At 38.2% G+C, this 21,248-nt stretch overlaps 1 protein-coding gene and 1 non-coding gene across 4 annotated transcripts in view; both read right to left on the reverse strand.

The window, feature by feature from the left end:
* Positions 1-20,857, reverse strand: part of IARS (isoleucyl-tRNA synthetase) — an 83,410-nt gene extending 62,553 nt beyond the window's left edge. The window contains exons 1-6 of one of the 3 annotated variants that reach the window (XM_027550294.1): positions 20,751-20,857; positions 12,745-12,871; positions 11,937-12,093; positions 11,558-11,677; positions 9,203-9,285; positions 6,340-6,457 (exon numbers count right to left, since the gene is read on the reverse strand). In XM_027550294.1, coding sequence (XP_027406095.1) covers positions 6,340-6,457; positions 9,203-9,285; positions 11,558-11,677; positions 11,937-12,093; positions 12,745-12,863 — 597 coding nt within the window. In that variant the 5' untranslated portion in view covers positions 12,864-12,871; positions 20,751-20,857. Of the gene's footprint in view, positions 1-6,339; positions 6,458-9,202; positions 9,286-11,557; positions 11,678-11,936; positions 12,094-12,721; positions 12,872-20,718 lie in introns of those variants that run through there. The other 2 variants (XM_027550296.1, XM_027550295.1) reach the window with 2 other exon arrangements.
* Positions 17,326-17,458, reverse strand: LOC113897973. The gene has a single exon (XR_003512484.1). It is a non-coding gene; the product is annotated as a small nucleolar RNA SNORA84 (small nucleolar RNA).
* Positions 20,858-21,248: the final 391 nt, after the last annotated feature.

Below are 21,248 nucleotides of genomic sequence, written 5' to 3' on the forward strand. Positions count from 1 at the left end.
GGGATACCTAATGGAGATTTCACTATTACAATGATCTATTTTATAAAGTCCATAAAGAGTTAGGTCAATAAAATAACTATTTTGGAAAACAGCTATTATTTATTCAAAAATATATTAATAAAAATTTCACTGAAGGGTATATGAGAATTGTGTTTTCAACTTTTCAGGAAATCTGAATTATGTCAAAAATAATCCTTAGTACACAATTAGAGCATGACCAGAGCAAAAAAAAAAAAAGAAAATACTAAATGTTGGCAAGGATGCAGTGTAATCATAGCAGTCTAGTGGAGGTATAAATCAGTATAACCCCTTTGGAAAAGTCTTTAAAAGTGAGAGACAATGAAGCATGGTCCTTGAGTCAAATCTGGCCATTACCAGTTTTTTGTACAGCCCAAGAGCTAAGAATGGTTTTGACAGGACTGACAGACCATGTGGCTTACGAAGTCTAAAATAAGTACTATCTGGCCCTTTACATAGTTTGCCAACTCTAGTACTAGAGCTAAATGTAAGTATATCTTATACACAATAATTCCACACCTGGGAATGTAAGCAACAGAAATGTCTATATATACTCCCCAAAACTCAAGTTCTAGAATATTCATTAACAGCCAATAACTAGATATTACCCAAATGGCAATCAACATTAGAAGGGATAGGGACTTCTCTGGTGGTCCAGTGGCTAAGACTCTGTCGTGCAATGCCAGGGAAGCACGTTCAATCACTGGTCAGGAACTAAGATCCGACATGTCGTGGAACAACTGAGCCCACTTGGCAGCTACTGAAGCCCATGTGCCACAACTAGGTAGTCTATGAGCCTCAAAAAAAGATCTCACACGCCACAACTAAGATCTGACACAGCCAAATAAATACATACATTTAACCATTAGAATGCTAAGCTGCTGCTGCTAAGTCACTTCAGTCATGTCCGACTCTGTGCGACCCCACAGACGGCAGCCCACCAGGCTCCCCCGTCCCTGGGATTCTCCAGGCAAGAACACTGGAGTGGGTTACCATTTCCTTCTCCAATGCATGAAAGTGAAAAGTGAAAGTGAAGTCGCTCCGTCGTATCCGACTCTTAGCGACCCCATGGACTGCAGCCTACCAGGCTCCTCCGTCCATGGGATTTTCCAGGCAAGAGTACTGGAGTGGGGCGCCATTGCCTTCTCCAACCATTAGAATAGATAAGTTAAATACTTGGCAGTATGTAAAATGATCTACAACTACATACAACATGGATGACTTCCAGAAACACAATCTTGAGCAAGACAAGTCAGACAGACAAAAAAGAACAAACTGTACTATTGTATTTATACTTAGTAGAGAATCACTGAACAATGAGGCTGGAATGAGGACAGCAGTAACTATAAAGGAGTAGGGTGATACATACTAAACTGAAAGGACCATGAGAAGGGAGAGCTCTTGATAGATTAATTGATAAGGCTCCTTTTGAACTTTATCAGGGTGTTGGCTTCAAATATACATTCATTTTGTACAAGTATATGGAATAGAGCAAGGAAATGGAAGAGCAAAAAAAATGCTGTCTTATTAAGTCAGGAAATAGGTACTATATTAATTCTAATATATATATAGTAATGAACATAAAAAACTTAAAAAATAAAAAAAGCCACTAAAGGGAAACCTAAAATAAAACATTAATAGTGATTTCCTTTGGGTACTGGGATTATAATTTTCTCCTTCTTCTTAATATCTTCTATGGCTTCTAAATTTTCCACAATGAGCATAAGCTTCATAAATAAACACATCAACCAGACTTCTAGAAACTAAAAATTAAGACAATATAAAAAGCAAGTATTTTTATATACCATCATTTAGTTTGGGTGTGTATGCTCAATTATCTTTTGGAAAAGTCTGGAAGGATTTTCTTCGTTAACTCAATTTACTTCCCTACAGCTTGCTCTTTCCCAGTAAGAAAATATATCTATTTACTATATAGATGAGTATAAACTTTGAAAACTCTAGGACCAAACTACTATAGGAAACTAACATGTAAAAATTTAGTTACCAAAGAAAACTGCAGCATAGTACACAAGGATTTGTATTACAAAATGTTTGGAACAACACTGTTACCATTTGAAGAAAAAAAAAAACAAAAAACTGGAGCCCTCTGAACAATTCAAGTATCTATTGAAAGAATTAACAGATAAATTGTAACCTATTTATTATATGAAAAGATCCAGGAGCTGTAAGAGATGGGGGTTTGATCCCTGGGTCCAATTCCTGGGTTCATAAGATTCGCTGGAGGAGGAAATGGCAAACTACTCCAGTATTCTCACCTGGAAAATTCCAGACGAAGGAGCCTGCTGCGCTACAACCCATGGAGTCACAGAGTTGGAAACGAATGAACACACACACATGCAGCAGGGGTCCCAAACCTCTGGGATCTAATCCCTGATGGTCTGAGGTGGAGGTGATGTAATCAGTTCAGTTCAGTTCAGTTGCTCAGTCAGATCCAACTCTCTGTGACCCCATGGACTGCAGCATACCAGCCTTCCCCATCCATCACCAACTACCGGAGCCTACTCAAACTCATGTCTATTATGTCGGTGATGCCATCCAACCATCTCATCCTCTGTCATCCCCTTCTCCTGTCTTCAATCTTTCCCAGCATCAGGGTCTTTTCAAATGAGTCAGTTCTTTGCACCAGGTGGCCAAAGTACTGGAGGTTGAGCTTCAGCATCAGTCCTTCCAATGAATATTCAGGATTGATTTCCTTTAGGATGGACTGGTTTGATCTCCTTGCAGTCCAAGGGACTCTCAAGAGACTTCAACATCACAGTTCAAAAGCATTCTTCAGCACTCAGCTTTCTTAATGGTCCAACTCTCACATCCATACATGACTACTGGAAAAACCATAGCTTTGACTAGACAGACCTTTGTTGGTAAAGTAACATCTCTGCTTTTTAATATGCTATCTAGGTTGGCCATAGCTTTTCTTCCAAGGAGCAAGCATCTTTTAATTTCTTGGCTGCAGTCACCATCTGCAGTGATTCTGGAGCCCAGAAAAATAAAGTTAGCCACTGTTCCCATTGTTTCTCCAATTATTTGCCATAAAGTAATAGGACTGGATGCCATGATCTTAGTTTTTTGAATGCTGAGTTTTAAGCCAACTTTTTCACTCTTCTCTCTCACTTTCATCAAAAGGCTCTTTAGTTCTTCTTCACTTTCTGCCATAAGGGTGGTGTCATCTGCATATCTGAGGTTATTGGTATTTCCCCTGGCAATCTTGACTCCAGTTTGTAGGTCATCCAGCCCGGCATTTTGCATGATGTACTCTGCATATAAGTTAAATAAGCTAAAAACTAAAGGTGATATAATAATAACAGAAATAATGTGTACAATTAATGTAATGTGCTTGCATCATCCCCAAACCATCCCCTCACTTGGTCTGTGGAAAAACCGTCTTCCACAGAATCAGTCCCTGGCTCCCAAAAGGCTGGGGGTCACTGCTATGTTGTTGCTCATTCGATAACTTGTGTCTGACTCTTCGTGACCCCACGGACTGCAGCCCGTCAGGCCTCCCTGCCCCCTCTATCTATTACAGTTTGCCCAAGTTCACGGCCACTGAGTCAGTGATGCTATCCAACCATCTCATCCACTGCTAAACAGCAGTTAAAATTAAACTTAAAGCTACATGTATAAATGAGAAGGAATTTTAAAACATAATGTTTTTGTAGAAGGCAAGGTTCAGAATAAGAATAATGGATGATACTAAGAAACATATATAAAAAACAGTATATACTGTTAATGAATACTTATGTACATAGTAAAAATATAAAAATATGCATAATTAAGAAACCTCAAATTGAGCATAGTGGTTACCTATCAGGATGTAAAGAAAGAAATGGAAAAGAGAAAGGTGGTATAAATAAACAAACTGTGGTATATTTACCTACACAGTAATTAGAACAAAAGATCCATAACTCTATAAAACATGGATGACTATCACAAGCAATGCTGAGTGAGAAAAGCCAGAAAGAAAAGAATACATAGTATATCTTCCCATTTCTTCAAAGTACAGAACCAGACAAAACTAATCAACTGTTATCTGTGATATTTGATGTATTTGAAAAAATAGATGCTTTTAGTGAAACCCATTTTATTTTTAATTCTTTTGGCCATGGCACAGGGTTGGCAGGATCTTAGTTGCAAGACCAGGGACAAAACCTGTACCCTCCGAAGTGAAAGCTCAGAGTCCTAACCACCGGATCACCAAGGAATTCCCCAGTGCAATCCATTACTTGGTATGCTTAAGATCTGTGCATGTCCAAATAAAAACAAATACCGACCTCTATTATATACGGTCAAAGAAAAAACAAACAGAGAAACAAAGTACTTATATCTATAAAATTCAGAGGACAGAGAAAATGTTAAATCAGATTATGAAGTAGTGATCATTAAAATTCAGATCATGGGAAACTCAACAAAGCAAAACCTGTTACCCAAACAATGATTTGCAAAGGTGGGGGGTGGGCGGGGGTGAGGGAAGCAAAAGAAGAACACAAAAACAGAAATGGAGACCTACGCATTAAAAAAGATCTAAGAGACAACTATTACTGGGTATGAACTTTCCTTAGGTCTGGATTAAAAACAAACAACTAGAAATAACCTTAGGGGAAAAAGATGCTATTTAGAGACAAACAGAAATGTGAACACTGATGATATCCAGCAGTTGAACAATTACAGAATATTTAACACTAAGAATATTAAAAATGATTGATGATGACTTTTTAAGGTGTGACAATAGTAAGGTACATAATGGATTACTTATCAATAAAATGACATGTCTATTATTTGCTTTTGAAAAAGCATCTGGGAGAAATAACTGTAGTGCAGATGGGGCAGGACTGGCTATAGAGACTGTTGGGGATACATGATAGGCACAGGAGAGTTAGCTAATTACTGTCTAGTTTTGTGCATGCTTGAAATTCTTCACGTTAAAATGTTTTTAAGAAGGAAGAAAATACAGCAATATAATCAGATCTGACAAAGTTTTAAGCCTTTGGTACTCAACAGTTATTATATTAATCTCTACATTTTTATGTCTTAATATATTTTATTAAAAAAATACAATAACAGGAGTCCCTAAGAACAATCTAATGAGATGTTGAAAGCATTCTCTAAGATGGAAAATGCATCCGAAATGCAAGTTTTAATAATTTCCAAACCTAGCCATGAAATAAGAATTCTGAACAAATCGAAGTCCTTTAAAAACAGAGGGTTAAATAATATCAGAAATAAAACCACCACTTGAATACAAACACATGAGAACAGATACCTCTTATTTCTAAAGACTTACAGTCTTTACTATCTCTCTGGATAAGGTAAAGCAGTACACTGAGTCCCCTGGACTGCAAGGAGATCAAACCAGTCAATCCTAAAGGAAATCAATCCTGAATATTCTTTTGAAGGACTGATGCTGAAGCTCCAATACTTTGGCCACCTGATGCAAAGAGCTGACTCAGCAGAAAAGACCCTGATGCTGGGAAAGATTGAAGGTAGGAGAAGCAGGGGACAACAGAGAACAAGATGGCTGGATGGCATCACTGACTCAATGGACATGAGTTTGAGCAAGCTCTGGGAAATGGTGAAGGACAGGGAAGCCTGGCATGCTGTAGTCCTTGGTGTCGCCAAGAGTTGGACACAACTGAATGACTGAACAAAGTACACTGTGTAAATATAAGACATGTTTAAATTCTTATACCAAAGACAGCAAGTTATTTCATTCATCAAAGAAAAGATCATAACACACCACTAATTGCAAATCAGATTTTCTTCCAAATACTTTTGACAAATAAATGATATTACAAGGTCTTAGACGAGGCATAAAATAATCCTAAGCAATAAGCCTTACGAAACAAGTGACTTGAGAAAAATAGAGCACAGCTGGACTTGTTAAACAAAGAGAGGCATAAAAATATGGTTAAAATAAGCAAAATCTATCAATCAAAATCTATCTATTAAGACCAGCCGAGGGCTTCCCCAGTGGCTCAGTTCATAAAAAACTGCCTGCCAACACAGGAGAAGCAAGAGACATGGGTTTGATCCCTAAGTGGGAAGATCCCCTGGAGAAGGAAATGGAAACCCAGTCCAATATTTTTGCCTGGAAAATTCCATGAACAGAGGAGCCTGGCAGGCCACAGTCCATGAGGTCGCAAAGAGTCAGACAAAACTAAGAGCACACGTGCACACATCACATTAAGATACATCATTTATATTACTCCCCAGGCTTAACGTTCCACACCGGGACTAAGTTACCATGATCATACAACCATTTAACTTCTGATTCCATAACTTAATGTCCAATGCCATCTCACATACCTTGTAATTCTGGTGAGATTCAAAGTTGGAGAGTGGAGTATTGCATGCAGTGGAGAAGGGCATGACTTTCACACCTCTATAAACAAGGCCTTTATCATAGAGTTGTTTGAAGATCCACCTGGCAAGTAAAGAGAAAGAATTTTTCAAAAATTACATCACCAAAATCCTGTTTTCCCAAATACAAACATTTATGCCAGTCTAGTTTCCGTTTGCAGAGTATCTGACAGGCAAAGACATAGAAACACAATGTCTCTCAACCAGTGAATAGCTGGTAAATTATAACAGATTAGTATAATGAGATATTATGTAGACATTAAACCTGGAGAGGGAAACAATAATCCACTACTGTATTCTTGCCTGGCGAATCCCATGGACATAGGAGCCTGGCAGGCTACAATCCATGGGGTCGCAAAGAGTCAGACACCACTTAGCGACTAAATAAAAACAATGTAGACATTAAAAGTGCTAGTATCTGCTGACACAGAAAGATGCTCATGACTTGATGTTGACTGAGAAAAGCAATTGACACCATATTGTACAATGAGGTACCAATTATGTAAAACTGTAAATATGTATAAATATGTATACATATTTATATTTTTAGAGATGCTAAAAAAAATAGGTTTCCATCAATGTATTAACTTACAGTTGGGATTTTAGGTTTTTTGTTTTTCTTCATACTCTTCTGGTGTATTGTTTAAATTTCACTATAATGGACAGTTTTACAAAGGCTAAAGTAGAAATAATTGGGATTAGGATCAGATCTCTCTCCTATAGTCAGTCAAGAATGTTTATTAAACACTGAAGCATGTTGCTTTATGCTAAATACACCAAGACACTGCAAAACAGTCATCCCAGGTTCTCCTGTGGTAACCAGTCACCTTTCCCAGACAGATACAAGAATGCATTTGGTGGGAATCCTTACTTAATTCTGCCTTTATTTAACTCATTTTTGTAGTTTGAGTCCTAAGTACTTGGAACAATAAATGAATTAAATTCTCTCCCATATGCTAAAATACATTTTTGTGAAAAAACTGTGCACAAATTTTCATGGTAATCAAATTTCCTTGACTTTGAATAAAGTCTGAAAGCCTGGTGTCTTGTAACAAATATCCCAAGTTTAAACTTTAAATGATATACTCTGATTCAAGTACATTCACAGGATCCCAGAGGAACTGTCAGATTTGATATCATTAAGACCCAGATTCAAGCCTAAGAGCCATATAACTCGCTGAGTGATCTCAGAGAAATCACAGTCACTTGCCTTTACCTCCAACAGGGTCTGACCCCAATTCACAGGACTTTCTGAATCATCTGGGAAAAGGGATATGGACGTACTTTATATATACTCAAAAGTACCAACTCAATCCAAATTATCATCATTATCATTTTAAATGTATCACCTACTATTATTTTTATATTCACGCTAGGTTTATGTGCCTTATTTATATGCCAACATGTTCCTCAGGAATAACTAACATTCTAATGCTGAGAGGCTTTGAATGGTTTTCCCCTGACTGAAATATGTTTGAATGTAAATAAAGAAGTACGATGTAAAGCTGCACTGTCTACTGTGGTAGCACTAGCCACACGTGCTCATTTAAATTTACTAAAATTAGAAACTCATTCTCAGTCATACCAACCACATTTAAGTGCTAAATACTTAAATGCTGATCTAGAGCATAAAGAATACCTTCTTTTTCAGATATTTAACAGAAACCCTGCTTTTTTACAATGCACTAGTCATGAGAACTCCAGCTTGTCAGCGAAATAGGAAGAAAGTTCCTGTCCAAAGTTCCTGCCTTGTCAGAGAATTTAATCAACTTCTACCCTTGGATACATGGGTCTGGAGATGCACTCACAGGGGTACATTAGAGTCAGAGGGTCTGAGAACTGCCCTAGATATCTAGCTCCTCAAAGGACATGTGCCAAGCATGTGCAACAGATCTTGACTAATAGAGATGTAATCAGGGAGACAGGAGACAGTAAGAAGCACAAGCACTTCAGTGTAGGGCCAAAAAAAAAAAAAAGAATCCTACAAAAGATCTTTGCAACTCACCTGTAATTATACATAACTTAACAAAAGCAGGACTTCCTCAAGGTCTGAGTTATGTACACAGGGCATTTTGTAGCCATAATAATTGTTTGCCAATTAATGATATGTAATGATTCTCAGACTACTGTAGGAAGCTCAAGTTAAATTACCTATCAAAACTGGCATTGCAACAATTCTTATTTACAGTTAAAGGAAGCAAAATTAATTTTGAATCTGTTAGGAAACAGTGACTGCATATATAATTTCTCTCAGTAAAAAATTCAAGTACACATCAAAAATTCAAGTATCATTAATACCTTCTTAGAATCTAAAATATACTGAATTTAAAAATAAATTTTGGAGTGGAAGGAATGAATAGTACTGTAGAATTTCAGGGAATATAAATACTCTGTATGACAGCAGAATTATGGAAAGTATGTCATCACATTATCTGTCCAAATCCAAAGAATGTACAAGAAGAGGGAACCCTAATGGAAACTCTGGACTTCAGTTGATTATGATCCCTCAATACAGGTTCATGAATTGTAACAAATGTACCACTCTGGCGGGGGATGTTAATAATAGAGGAGGCTCTGTATGTGTGGAGGCACAAAGCATGTGGGAAATCTCTGTATCTTCCTCTTTTTTCTTCTTTTTAGAGCATTTTTAGGTTCATAGCAAAATTAAGTCTTTAAAAACGAAGGAAAAAACAAATCAATTCCTAAAGATTTCAGGTAACTATGAAAAAAGCTGATTCATACTAGAGCATCTCTCTACTAACTAATATAATAGAACAGTCATTATAGTTATACCATCAAATAAACTTACCAAACAGATTCCATGAATTGTGGATACAGAGTTTTGTAGTCATTGTCAAAGTCAATCCATCGGCCAAGTCTGGTAATAGTAGACTTAAGACATGTGAATATTAAAAAAATAGGAATATTAGAGTTTTTAGACAATGACATGTTATTACATAGCAATTTTCATTATATATGATGATTTTGGAAGAACAATCAATAGTTCAAGTAAATCTATATTGTAAACAACTCATAAAAGTCTATCAAAGCTACCAAATGTCCAACACTGCAGATCTAACCGTTGCTGGCATGAATCATCAATGGTTGCTAAAATTAATGAGTCACAGTGTGATAAGAAACAGTGTACTTACTAACTACAAAGGAAAACCCGAAACCTGACAGTGGAGAAACTTCACAGAATCACCTTAGTGAACAACATTAACAATGCCAACGAGACATATCAGCACTGTGTGCCTTCTGGTATGACAGACTAAGAGGGCTTCATGTTACTTCTTAGGCATTTTTGCCAAAAAAGTATAACCCAAACTGAATCATGAGGAAATACCAGACATTGAGGGAATTTCTGTATTCTTTAAAAGTCACAGGGTCAGGAAGACAAAAGACTGAAGGAATGTCCCAGATTGAAAGAGACTGCAGAGATATGACAACTAAATGAAATCTGTATTCCTAGACTGGATCTTGCATCAGAAATAAGAATTAGTGGACACTGGTTAAATCTGAATAGGTGTATAATATTGTATCAATGTTAATTTCCTGATTTTGATAATTATACCATAGTCATTAAAGGTTAGCTTTTGGGAAGTGGGTGATTGGTACAGAGGCTCTTTATACTATTTTGGGGGGGGGAAAAAAGCCCACATGTATATTATAATCATCAGGACTTTCCCCTATTAGTGACCAGGCAATAAACGTAGATTCAGAAAAGTTAGGTTAGGAGAAAATTAAGGAGCTTTGATTTTTAGGTTGGTGAAATCAAATTTCATTAAACAATAAAAATAAGTTTTGAGCAGAAAGAGCACAATAAATAGTCTTGAGAGAAATAACTTGGCAAGCTAAGTGGAAAGAAAATGAGCAAGAGACCAATTATTAGATTGTTATAGAAATGAAGACCATGGTGGCTGAAAGACTAGGCTGTACGAATGAAAAGAAATGTCTAGATAAGAGACTGGAGAAGGCAATGGCAACCCACTCCAGTACTCTTGCCTGGAAAATCCCATGGATGGAGGAGCTTGGTAGGCCGCAGTCCATGGGGTCACTAAGAGTCGGGCACGACTGAGTGACTTCACTTTCACTTTTCACTTTCACGCAATGGAGAAGGAAATGGCAACCCACTCCAGTATTCTTGCCTGGAGAATCCCAGGGACAGAGGAGCCTAGTGGGCTGCTGTCTATGGGGTCGCACAGAGTCAGACATGACTGAAGTGACTTAGCAGATAAGAGATATTAAGAAAAGTTTGCTTGAATTTGACATTTGAACAGGTCATGATGACTAAAATTTGAAGTCTGGAAGACTGATACCACTGGCAGGAACAGCAAATTTGAAAAAGTGGTAAGATCATGAAGACGGAAAAAAATAAAAGCCAGACATGTTTTTGAATTGTACAGGTATCTGTGAAGTGAAGTTTCTCAGTCATGTCCGACTCTTTGCGACCCCATGGACTGCAGCCTACCAGGCTCCTCCCTCCATGGGATTCTCCAGGCAAGAATACTGGAGTGGGTTGCCATTTCCTTCTCCAGGGGATCTTCCCGACCCAGGGATCAAACCCGGGTCTCCCGCATTCCAGGCAGATGCTTTAACCTCTGAGCCACCAGGGAAGCCCATACAGGTATCTGTACAGTTGTACAACAATCCGAGAGGCAGGGAGGAAAGGGTAAGTTGAAGACCTTTGTTTCTAAGCCCATCAGAATTAAGAGAAGATAAGAGCTCTGCCAGACTTGACAGTTATAATACGTAAATGCATCAGCTGTGGGAGCTCTATGACTAGAAAAGCAGTGGGCAAGATGGGAATCAAGCTAATATAACAACCATGAGTCCAAATGTGAATTATTTTTAACATCTGAATTTTAAAATTGCAACATTCTAGTTAATCTGTTTACTAGGACAGCATGATTCCTGTCATACACTGTGGGTAGGTAGGAGATTAAATTTGGAAGATCAATCAGGAACACAGAAATCAGAAAAGAGAGGGTTCAGCTTAACAGTTTAGGTAATGAAGTTGAAGATGGAAGCTAAACAGTCTTTTAAAGAGGACAGTCAACTTTGGGTGCATGTCATAAAAAGCACAAATGATCATAAAGTATTTCAACTCCCCTTTAAAAAACCAGTTTTTTAAAAAAATTCTACTTAAAACAACAAACTATACCTTCCATTCAGTAGAGTATCGCATCACAATTGCTCGGCACTGACTGTTATACTCTGCAATCCCCAATTTGGCTACATCCTCTGGTCCTCTGATTCCCAGGGTCTTATCAATTTCATATTCCTGAAAATTTGCATTAAGATTGTTAACATCCCTGCCCTATGACATAAATGCAATTCAACAAAGCTAGAAAATAAAAGGGATTTAAAAAAATTAGTTCTCAGAAAATCTATAGAGAAAATGAACTGTACATACTATTATAGAAATAAAGTTGAATAATATCTGATTATAGTAAAAATTCATATTTTAACATATTATACATTGAAATATAATGCTTATTTTAAAATATCAGAACATAATATGGCTGATGACTCAAACATACCACAGGTAAACCATGACAATCCCAGCCAAATCTTCTGTCAACGTGAAACCCACTCTGGTGAGCATATCTTGTAACTATATCTTTAATTGTCCCTGCAAGTATATGTCCATAGTGAGGCAGTCCAGTTGCAAAAGGAGGCCCATCATAGAAGGTAAATCTAAGAGGTAAGAAAAATTTGTTGTTACTTTAAAATAGACAGCAAAAACTAAGACAGCATTTTACTATAGACCGCAACTCTAACAGTAGAGTCTTTGGGGAGAAGAAAAGCTGCAAGGCTAGGAAACTCAGACATAACTGATTAGATATCTACTGGAGGCCTTGCATTCAAAAAGGCTAATTATGACCATTTGGAGAGACCTGCATTAGACCATCCATTCTTCATTTATTAGTTCTATGATCTAAAGGAAATTATTCATCCTGCTCGTAAGTTAGATTATCTGTAAAATAAGCCAAAAAACAGCTATTATAAGGTTTTTTGAGCAGAAGAGACACATGATAAAAACAGTAATTAAAGAAAAGACTGGTTTTTAGGTGAATGAAGACTAGAGGTAGGAAGAACCCCAATAGGAAGCTACTACACTCTGCTTGTCTAAATGCTTAAATGAGAATGGTAATAATAAGAAAAGTGGAAAGGAAGAGACTTGACATATAAACTATTTGGAAGACCTCTTTAAGAAACTAAATCTACCTCTAGTAATTAAGAACTCATTCATTCAACATATATCTACTACTGAGATATATAAAGAGATAGGAAATTCTGAAAAATGATTATTTTTAGACTATACCTTTACCAAAGAAATTCACATACTTTGGCCTATGTTTTGATTGCTTTAAGCATTCCTGGAAACAATTAAAGTCAGACCAAAACTGCAAGATTTTCTCTTCTTCAGCAGGAAAACTGATGTTTTCTGGAACTTGTTGAACCATTTTTGTCACTGCAAGAGAAATCAAATTTTTTATTCTCAAAGGAGAAGTCGAGGAATAACAGAGTACCATACATTAAAATGAACGTTCCTATCACTAGCCATGATACTACATGGTACTTTAAACTTTTTAAAGGTAAAGTTCACATACCATAAAGTTCACCCTTTTAAAGTGTACAATTCACTTTTGCCTTTTTCTTTTTAAAGTATATACACAAGACTGTGCAACCACCACCACTCTCTAATTTCAAAACATTTTCATCACTATTCCCTCTTCAGCCTTCCAAAAAAATGCAAACATTAGCAGTCATTCTCCATCCTCTTCTTCACTAGACTTCTGGTGAATGTTCTGCCTTCTTTCTAGATCTTCCTATTTTGGACATTTCACATAAATGAAATTACGTATATACAGACTACTGGGCCTGGCTTCTTTTACTTAGAATTATGTTTTCGAGGTTCATCCATGTTGTAACACGTACTCGTACTTCATTTTTCATTTACGGCTGAATAATAATTCATTTTACAGATATGACACTTTTTCTTTATTAAATTCCTCAGTTCATGGACATTAGCATTGTTTTCACTTTTGGACAGGGCAGCTTTTATGTGGATGTTGGTTTTCAGCTCTTAGGTAAATACCTAGAAGTGAAACTGCTGGGTTATGGTAACTGTGTTCAACTTTTTGAGAAACTGCCAAAATGTGTTCCAAAGCTGCTGTGTCATTGTACATTCTCCTAGCAGAGAATAAGATTCCAATTTCTCTACATCCTCACTCCTTATTGTCCATCTTTGGATTATATGAAATCCTAGGTGGTATAAAGTACTATCTCACTGTGCTTTTGATTTCCATTTCCCTAATGATTAGTGATGCCGAGCTTATTGGTCGTTTTATACCTTCTTTGGAGAAATGTCTACTCATCTTTTGCCTACTGTTTAATTGGGCTGTCTTTTTACTGCTAAATTGTAAGACTTCTTTATACATTCTAGATATAAGCCCCTTATCAGTTACAGGATTTACAAACAAAATTTTCCCATTCCACAGCTTGTTTCTTATTTTCTTCATAGTCTATTTTTTGAAGCACAAACATTTTTAATTTTGGTGAAGTTCAGATTATTTACTGGTTTTGTTACTTGAACTTTCAGTGTCATATCTAAGAAATCACTACCGACAACAAGGTTGTGATGTTTTAGCTCTTATGGTTAGGTCACTGATCCATCTTGAGTTATTTTTGTATATGGTATGAAGTAAAAACATATGGTACTTTTAAATTTCAAAATTTATATCCAATTCACACTCATTTATTCTTCAGCTACAGTATAACATTTAGTAATCACAGACCACACATTTCTTAAAAGAAAAGAAAACCTTGCCAATTGTAATGATACTAAAAATTCATTAATAATTTGAAAAAATAAATCTCAAAGTAGGTAAAATTCTTACCTACAGTCACTTTTGTCGAATCAACCTAATCTGAGGAAAACAGGCAAAACCTTAAAAAATGTTAAAGCTAAAAAGATAAGAATTACATTCAAATAATTCCAAGATTATTTTAATTTTACATTTTATCAATTGTGCTACTTACTCATGAATTTTGTAAAGGACAAACCCTATGCCTCTCTGATTTAGTGCCTACTGAGAGGTCTTAGTGTCTTTTTCAGAAGTTAACAACCTCATTCAGAAATACCTGATCAGTCTGGGTTTAACTATCTAGTGGTTTAACTATCTACTGAGCATCCTTGAGTCCATTTCTCCTCAAAGCCTATTTATTCTCACTTTATAATTTTAATAAGGTTGGTGATCAGATTTCCAGGCCAACATCAGATTACAATGGGATAGGAATGCTAATAATGAGAAAACAGAGAAGGCGGAAAACCTTAAGAACTCAAATAACAATCTGAGATAATTGACTCTAGAAGCTCTGAAAAATCAAAGCCTAAGCACCATAACTGAACTATGCCATAAAAAAATTTTTTTTAATTAAAAAAAAAAAGCTACGTATATAAAGCAATGGTAGAAATTATGGAATTTCAAAGATATAGTTCTCACTATGTTAACTCATTTTTATTCTATTTTATTTGACAGAGAATGTGAAGAGACAAACTAAAGGACTGACCACGAAATGGCAAATACACAAACTGATTAAAAATAAAATTAGGGAATCAAATTAAAATTATATGGAAATTCAAGACCAGGGAAAATTTAAATCATGCAGATCCTTGGTCTAAATTACCAACACTAATTCAAGATATGACTGTAAGCTTCCTGGCAGCCAAGACAAGGGATTAAAAACTCAAAAGGATATTGATTTTGCACATAAGTGAAAATCTACAGAAAATGAGATTTATGCCACAGAAGTCTGAGTCACACACGGAAATGAGTGATCTGTTTAATTAATATTTTTAACATTAGAAAAAGTTGTTTTTAAAGTTTGTTACAAGCAGTATTTCTCCTTTTGTCCCTCTTTTATTCATTTTTGAGATGTGAGAGTGCCTTTGAGTTTTATACAGGAAAAAAATAAGGAAGAACATGTGTGCCATTTAATTCTACTATCCATTTTCTGATTAGAGTAAGCCATTTGCATGCATGTGTGCATGCTAAGTCGCCTTAGTCATCCCCAACTCTGTTCGACCCTATGGACTGTAGCCTGCCAGGCTCCTCTGTCCATGGGATTCTCCAGGCAAGAATACTGGAGTGGGCTGTCATGCCCTCCTCCAGGGGATCTTACCAACCCAGAGACTGAACCTGCATCTCTTATGTATCCTGCATTGGCAGGCAGGATACATACTTACTACTAGAGCTACCTGGGAAGCCCCAGAGTGTGTGCCATTGCTGCTGCTGCTACTGCTGCTGCTACGTCGCTTCAATCGTGTCTGACTCTGTGCAACCCCATAGACAGCAGCCCACCAGGCTCCCCCATCCCTGGGATTCTCCAGGCAAGAACACTGGAGTGGGTTGCCATTTCCTTCTCCAATGCATGAAAGTAAAAAGTGAAAGTGAGGTCGCGAAGTCGTGTCCGACTCTTCTCGACCCCATGGACTGCAGCCTACCAAGCTCCTCCATCCATGGGATTTTCCAGACAAGAGTACTGGAGTGGGGTGCCATTGCCTTCTCCGCAGAGTGTGCCATTAAATATTATTAAACAAAAGTTGAAAGGCATTTTGGATCTTCAGCTCTTGTTATAACTCACAGACTTTCAAGGATGGAGAGAGGCGTTAAAGTCTGTGCATTTACTGATGTAGTAGGAGTCCTATTGGATCAGTGACAACCTTATTAGAGGCCAGTTTAAACTTAAAGAGGTTATATCTGAAGACTAACAGATCTTCAGATATCAACACATTTATGTCTGTCACTCTTAATGCTCGTCAAGGCTGGTCCTATTATTCCAGCATCTATAAAAGCTGACTGGAGTAGACTCATCAGCCCTTCCTCAGATTAAGGAGTCCAAATCTACATTTTAACAAGATCTGAGGGGATGAGAATGCACATCAAAATTTAAGTCCTTCTCTTAAACTGTTCTGTTATTTTATTTATCTGAACATTTTTCCTTCTTTATTTTTTTAAAAGAAAATGAGAGTTAAGCTTTCTGTAAAGATGGCTTTAGAGTTTTATACAATTTCCAGTGAGCCTCTACATCTCCAGAGATTAAGAACCACTGCATCATTAGACCAAATACAAAGACCCCATGTAATGGCACTGACTATTCGAGGAACTAAAAAGCCTCTTGATGGAACTGAAAGAGGAGAGTGAAAAAGTTGGCTTAAAGCTCAACATTCAGAAAACGAAGATCATGGCATCCAGTCCCACCACTTCATGGGAAATAGATGGGGAAACAGTGGAAACAGTGTCAGACTTTATTTTTCTGGGCTCCAAAATCACTGCAGATGGTGACTTCAGCCATGAAATTAAAAGACGCTTACTCCTTGGAAGGAAAGTTATGACCAACCTAGATAGCATATTCAAAAGCAGAGACATTACTTCGCCAACAAAGGTTCGTCTAGTCAAGGCTATGTTTTTTCCTGTGGTCATGTATGGATGTGAGAGTTGGACTGTGAAGAAGGCTGAGCGCTGAAGAATTGATGCTTTTGAACTGTGGTGTTGGAGAAGACTCTTGAGAGTCCCTTGGACTGCAAGGAGATCCAACCAGTCCATTCTGAAGGAGATCAGCCCTGGGATTTCTTTGGAAGGAATGATGCTGAAACTGAAACTCCACTACTTTGGCCACCTCATGCATAGAGTTGACTCGTTGGAAAAGATTCTGATGCTGGGAGGGATTGGGGGCAGGAGGAGAAGGGGATGACAGAGGATGAGATGGCTGGATGGCATCACCGACTCAATGGACGTGAGTCCGAGTGAACTCCGGGAGTTGGTGATGGACAGGGAGGCCCGGCATGCTGCAATTCATGGGGTTGAAAAGAGTCGGACACAACTGAGCGACTGATCTGATCTGATCTGATTCCAGGAAGTGTCATGTATCAGTGACCGGGCTATGGCAGCTGCTGAGGAGAAACAGCCCCCATGCATATATCACAGGATTGCTCTAGCCCCTCATATCCACTGGAGAGCTGTACCTGCACAACAGCATCCAGTAACCACAGGGCTTGTGGGTAAAAGTGGGAGCAGAAAGAGGAGGGGGGATTAACCTTACCAGGTCATGCTCAGGGAAGCAATCTCCTCTTCTTCCTTTCAACTATAATTCAAGGTCTCCACTATCTTCCCTATTCCATGACTCCTGACCTCTTTAGCCTCAACATCCTGTTCAGCAATTTCTAGATACCCTCCTTGACCTTTACTTGTATTTTCCTCAACATATCTTGGAAAAGCACACCAAAAAAATTTAAAAATAAATCTCATGATCTTTACCATACTTGCTCCCATTTTTAATATCTAGTAGTTCTAGTAGTTCCACTATTTCTTCCCATTACCTGAAATTTCTGAGTCACCTTTAATACAACCAGATGATCCCCACATCCAAAAGATCACCAAGTTACATGGGTCTGACTTCTAAGTCTTCTAATTTCTCTATTCCGTCTTCCTCATTCCCAGATTTTCATAACCTGTTACATTAAGTCAAATTTAACCCCAATGGTGGGTCCATCTCCAGTCTTTTTTAAAAACAACTTACATCTTATTAACATATAAGCCAGAGAGGCATGCATTGGAGAAGGAAATGGCAACCCACTCCAGTATTCTGGCCTGGAGAAGCCCAGGGACAGAGGAGCCTGATGGGCTGCGTCTATGGGGTCACAGAGTCAGACACGACTGAAGCGACTACGCAGCAGCAGCAGCAAGCCAGAGATATACTTACGCAAATGTGTAAAATATGTACAAAGATATCAACTGAAGCATGTCTATAGACAAATATCTGAAAACAATTTAAATATCCAAGAATAGGTAATAGCCTAAAATAAACTATGTTACATCAATACCACGCAGGCAGTAAAAATAATAAACCAAAATATGTAAGCATACATATTACTTAAACATGCTGAAAAACAGTGAGTCACAGTTGCTGATAGTAATTTATACTATATGCAAAATATTATTTTCAAGTGATTAGAAAATATACATATATATACTAAGTTTATGTTTAAGCAATTTTGTACTTAATTTAGAAGGCTACCCACCAAACAATGGCTACCACCAAAGATTAGGATATGATGGGGAAAGTGTGAAGGAACAGATTTTTATTTACTTCATATTACTGTTTTGGTTATTTTTGAGTATGTCATTAACTTTATCAAGTTTCCCTGGTGGCTCAGAAAGTAAAGAATCTGTCTGCACTATGGGAGACCCAGGTTTGATCCCTGGGTAGGGAAGATCCCCTGGAGGAGGGAATGGCTACCCATTCCAGTACTCTTGCTTGGAGAATTCCATGGACAGAGGAGCCTGGCAAGCTACAGTCCATGAAGTCACAAAGAGTCGGACATGACAAGAGAAAAATAAATACTATATATCCTGCACACCACCTTCCTAATGGAAAAGTTCTGGAAGTACCATTTCTGTATTAAAAAAAAAAAAAAACCCAGTGGTTCCTTACTCCCAGTGGTTTCTGTTCAGGCTTTTCACTGGGGCACCATGATCCTACCTACAATTCCTGCTCCTGACCTTTTCTTTACTCTTACAAAACTCGAACTCCAAATTATATCACATTCTTAGATACTGCTGAGAAACAAAACTTTTGGCTGACATAACTGCTTTCCAGTTTCAGGCCCTTTCTCTTAAATACTCTAGCACTACTTAGCATAAATGTACTCTGCTCTATGGGAATTTACCAATCCACCTTTTTCAAAATTAAATATTCCCAGTCCCCAGAATCTGTTCCTCTCCTACACATCAAGGTTTATTTATATTGCATCTCTCTCCAATTCAACTGTAAACTTGTTGCTGGCAGAAGCATTTCACTAACCTCTTACTATTTTATGTCTTACTGTGTGCTTACACAGCATAGGTGCTCAAAAATATTTAAACGAATCCCTTTGTCAGCATCCTTAGTGATACTCCTCCCAATTGATCTTCCAATCTATCCCACTCCATGGGCTTCTCTTGGCAAGAATGATTAAGAGGGTTGGCTTTGGAATGTGACGGTTTTGGTGCCACAACTTAATATGTGGCTTATAGGAAAAGTTATTCAACCTTTAAACTTCAATTCCATCATCTGTAAAATAAAAGTTGTAAATACTCGCAATGCTAAATCACAGCAATTACTTGCCATCTATGGAAACTATTACTACTTCTTCGTTCACAAATGCTACTCTTACTGCCTTTGCCCAGTCACTAAATCATCTTTCCAAAAATAATTAGAAAAATAAAAAAAAAAAATAAATAATTAGAGTGCAATCTACATTGAGGTGCCTCCTGTTCCCTATAATTCACTCTTTAATAATCACTTATGAAAAGGATATTTTGTCCACTATTTTACCGATAATTTTTAAAAGCTCATCTTATTTACTAAAATCCCTAAATCAATTGCTTTGCCTCTAGTTTCATCCTGCCTTTCTTCTCAGCAACTGCTGAATGAATGCAAAAACTAATACTGTCCCACCTAAAAAAAACCCTCATCTTCCTTCATGTATTCATTTCAAACACCACTTCACTAAAGAAGAAAATCATAAATTCATAAGGCTGGAAGTTAAACATCGTCTCCCACTTGCTCCTCACACGAAGCTACAGTGAATACAGCAATTCCTCATCTCCTGAATCACACACAACGTAAAATCCTGCTATACATTATACTACAGTCCTCTGCACCTACTCCTCCAGTTACTATTCATTTTCAGGGCCAAAACCACTGCAGTTCTTGAGAAGCCTTCTTCTCCCACCGAAGAACTGGTCCTCATCTGGGCCCCTGAATTACTGTATTAAAGACTGTTAGACGGGAGACGCCGCGCTTACTTACCAGCAATACCCAGACACCCAGCAATACATGCTCATTATGGGAACCTAAGACTTGATTTGTTCTTATGAATACCTAGACTTTCAAGTAATTTCATCCACCTTCTGAACTTCTCCAGTGAGCTTGATCACACCAAATTCTCTGAGTCACTCAACGGCACAAGTGTTAGTTACCAGTATCCCAGGCTGAAGCTGAGTAACTTGCAAGGTTTGTAACGCTCGGTCAAACCGCTGAGCCAGGACTGGTATCTGGTTGGATTCTTTCGCCCCATTTAGACCGTCTCCCAATCTTTTCCTTGGAAACGGATATGCACGTACTAACCCACGGCCCCCAATAAACATTAAAAAAAAATTCTTGTGAACCAGAGGGGACCATGGGTCCCCGTGGGTAGGAAGGGGCGTATCTGAGGGGCCCGTGGGCAGGACAAGGTGACCTGAGGAGCCCCACGGGCAAGACAGGGAGTACCTGAGGGGCCCCACGAGCAAGGCCGAGCGTACCTTAGCGGCCTGCAGGACGGCGTAGCTCTGAAAGAAACCAGTCTATGTCTTGGCCGGGTGATGCAATGTCCACACAGCGTGAGGCTAAGAGGAAGAGCCCTGGTTTGCTACGGCCAATCAGAGCCCGGCATTTGACACCCATCAACAAGCCGGATGCCGATTGGCAACGTGGGCCCCAATCACGCCCACCGGCCTTTCCTAGGTGTGCACTGGGAAGCTTGCAGTATAGTCCCAGGCGTGACCGCTGTACCTTGCGTTCTTCACGCAGCTAGGACAATGGTGGAGGACGCGACCGTTTTATAAAACGGAGACTGATTGGGAGAGGCACACAGGAAACATGTTGTGCATCTTGACAGGGCGTTGTTACACAAGATGTTTGCCTTCATCGGTGTTCACCTCACTACACGGAACAGATGTGCATTTCCCCACGGGTAAACCAAATGCAACGCCAGGGCCTCAGTTACGGTGTGGAGCCGTGAGTGCTCATTTTCAAGGCTG

This window comes from Bos indicus x Bos taurus, chromosome 8, assembly GCF_003369695.1.
Source record: "Bos indicus x Bos taurus breed Angus x Brahman F1 hybrid chromosome 8, Bos_hybrid_MaternalHap_v2.0, whole genome shotgun sequence".
Lineage (NCBI taxonomy): Eukaryota > Metazoa > Chordata > Mammalia > Artiodactyla > Bovidae > Bos > Bos indicus x Bos taurus.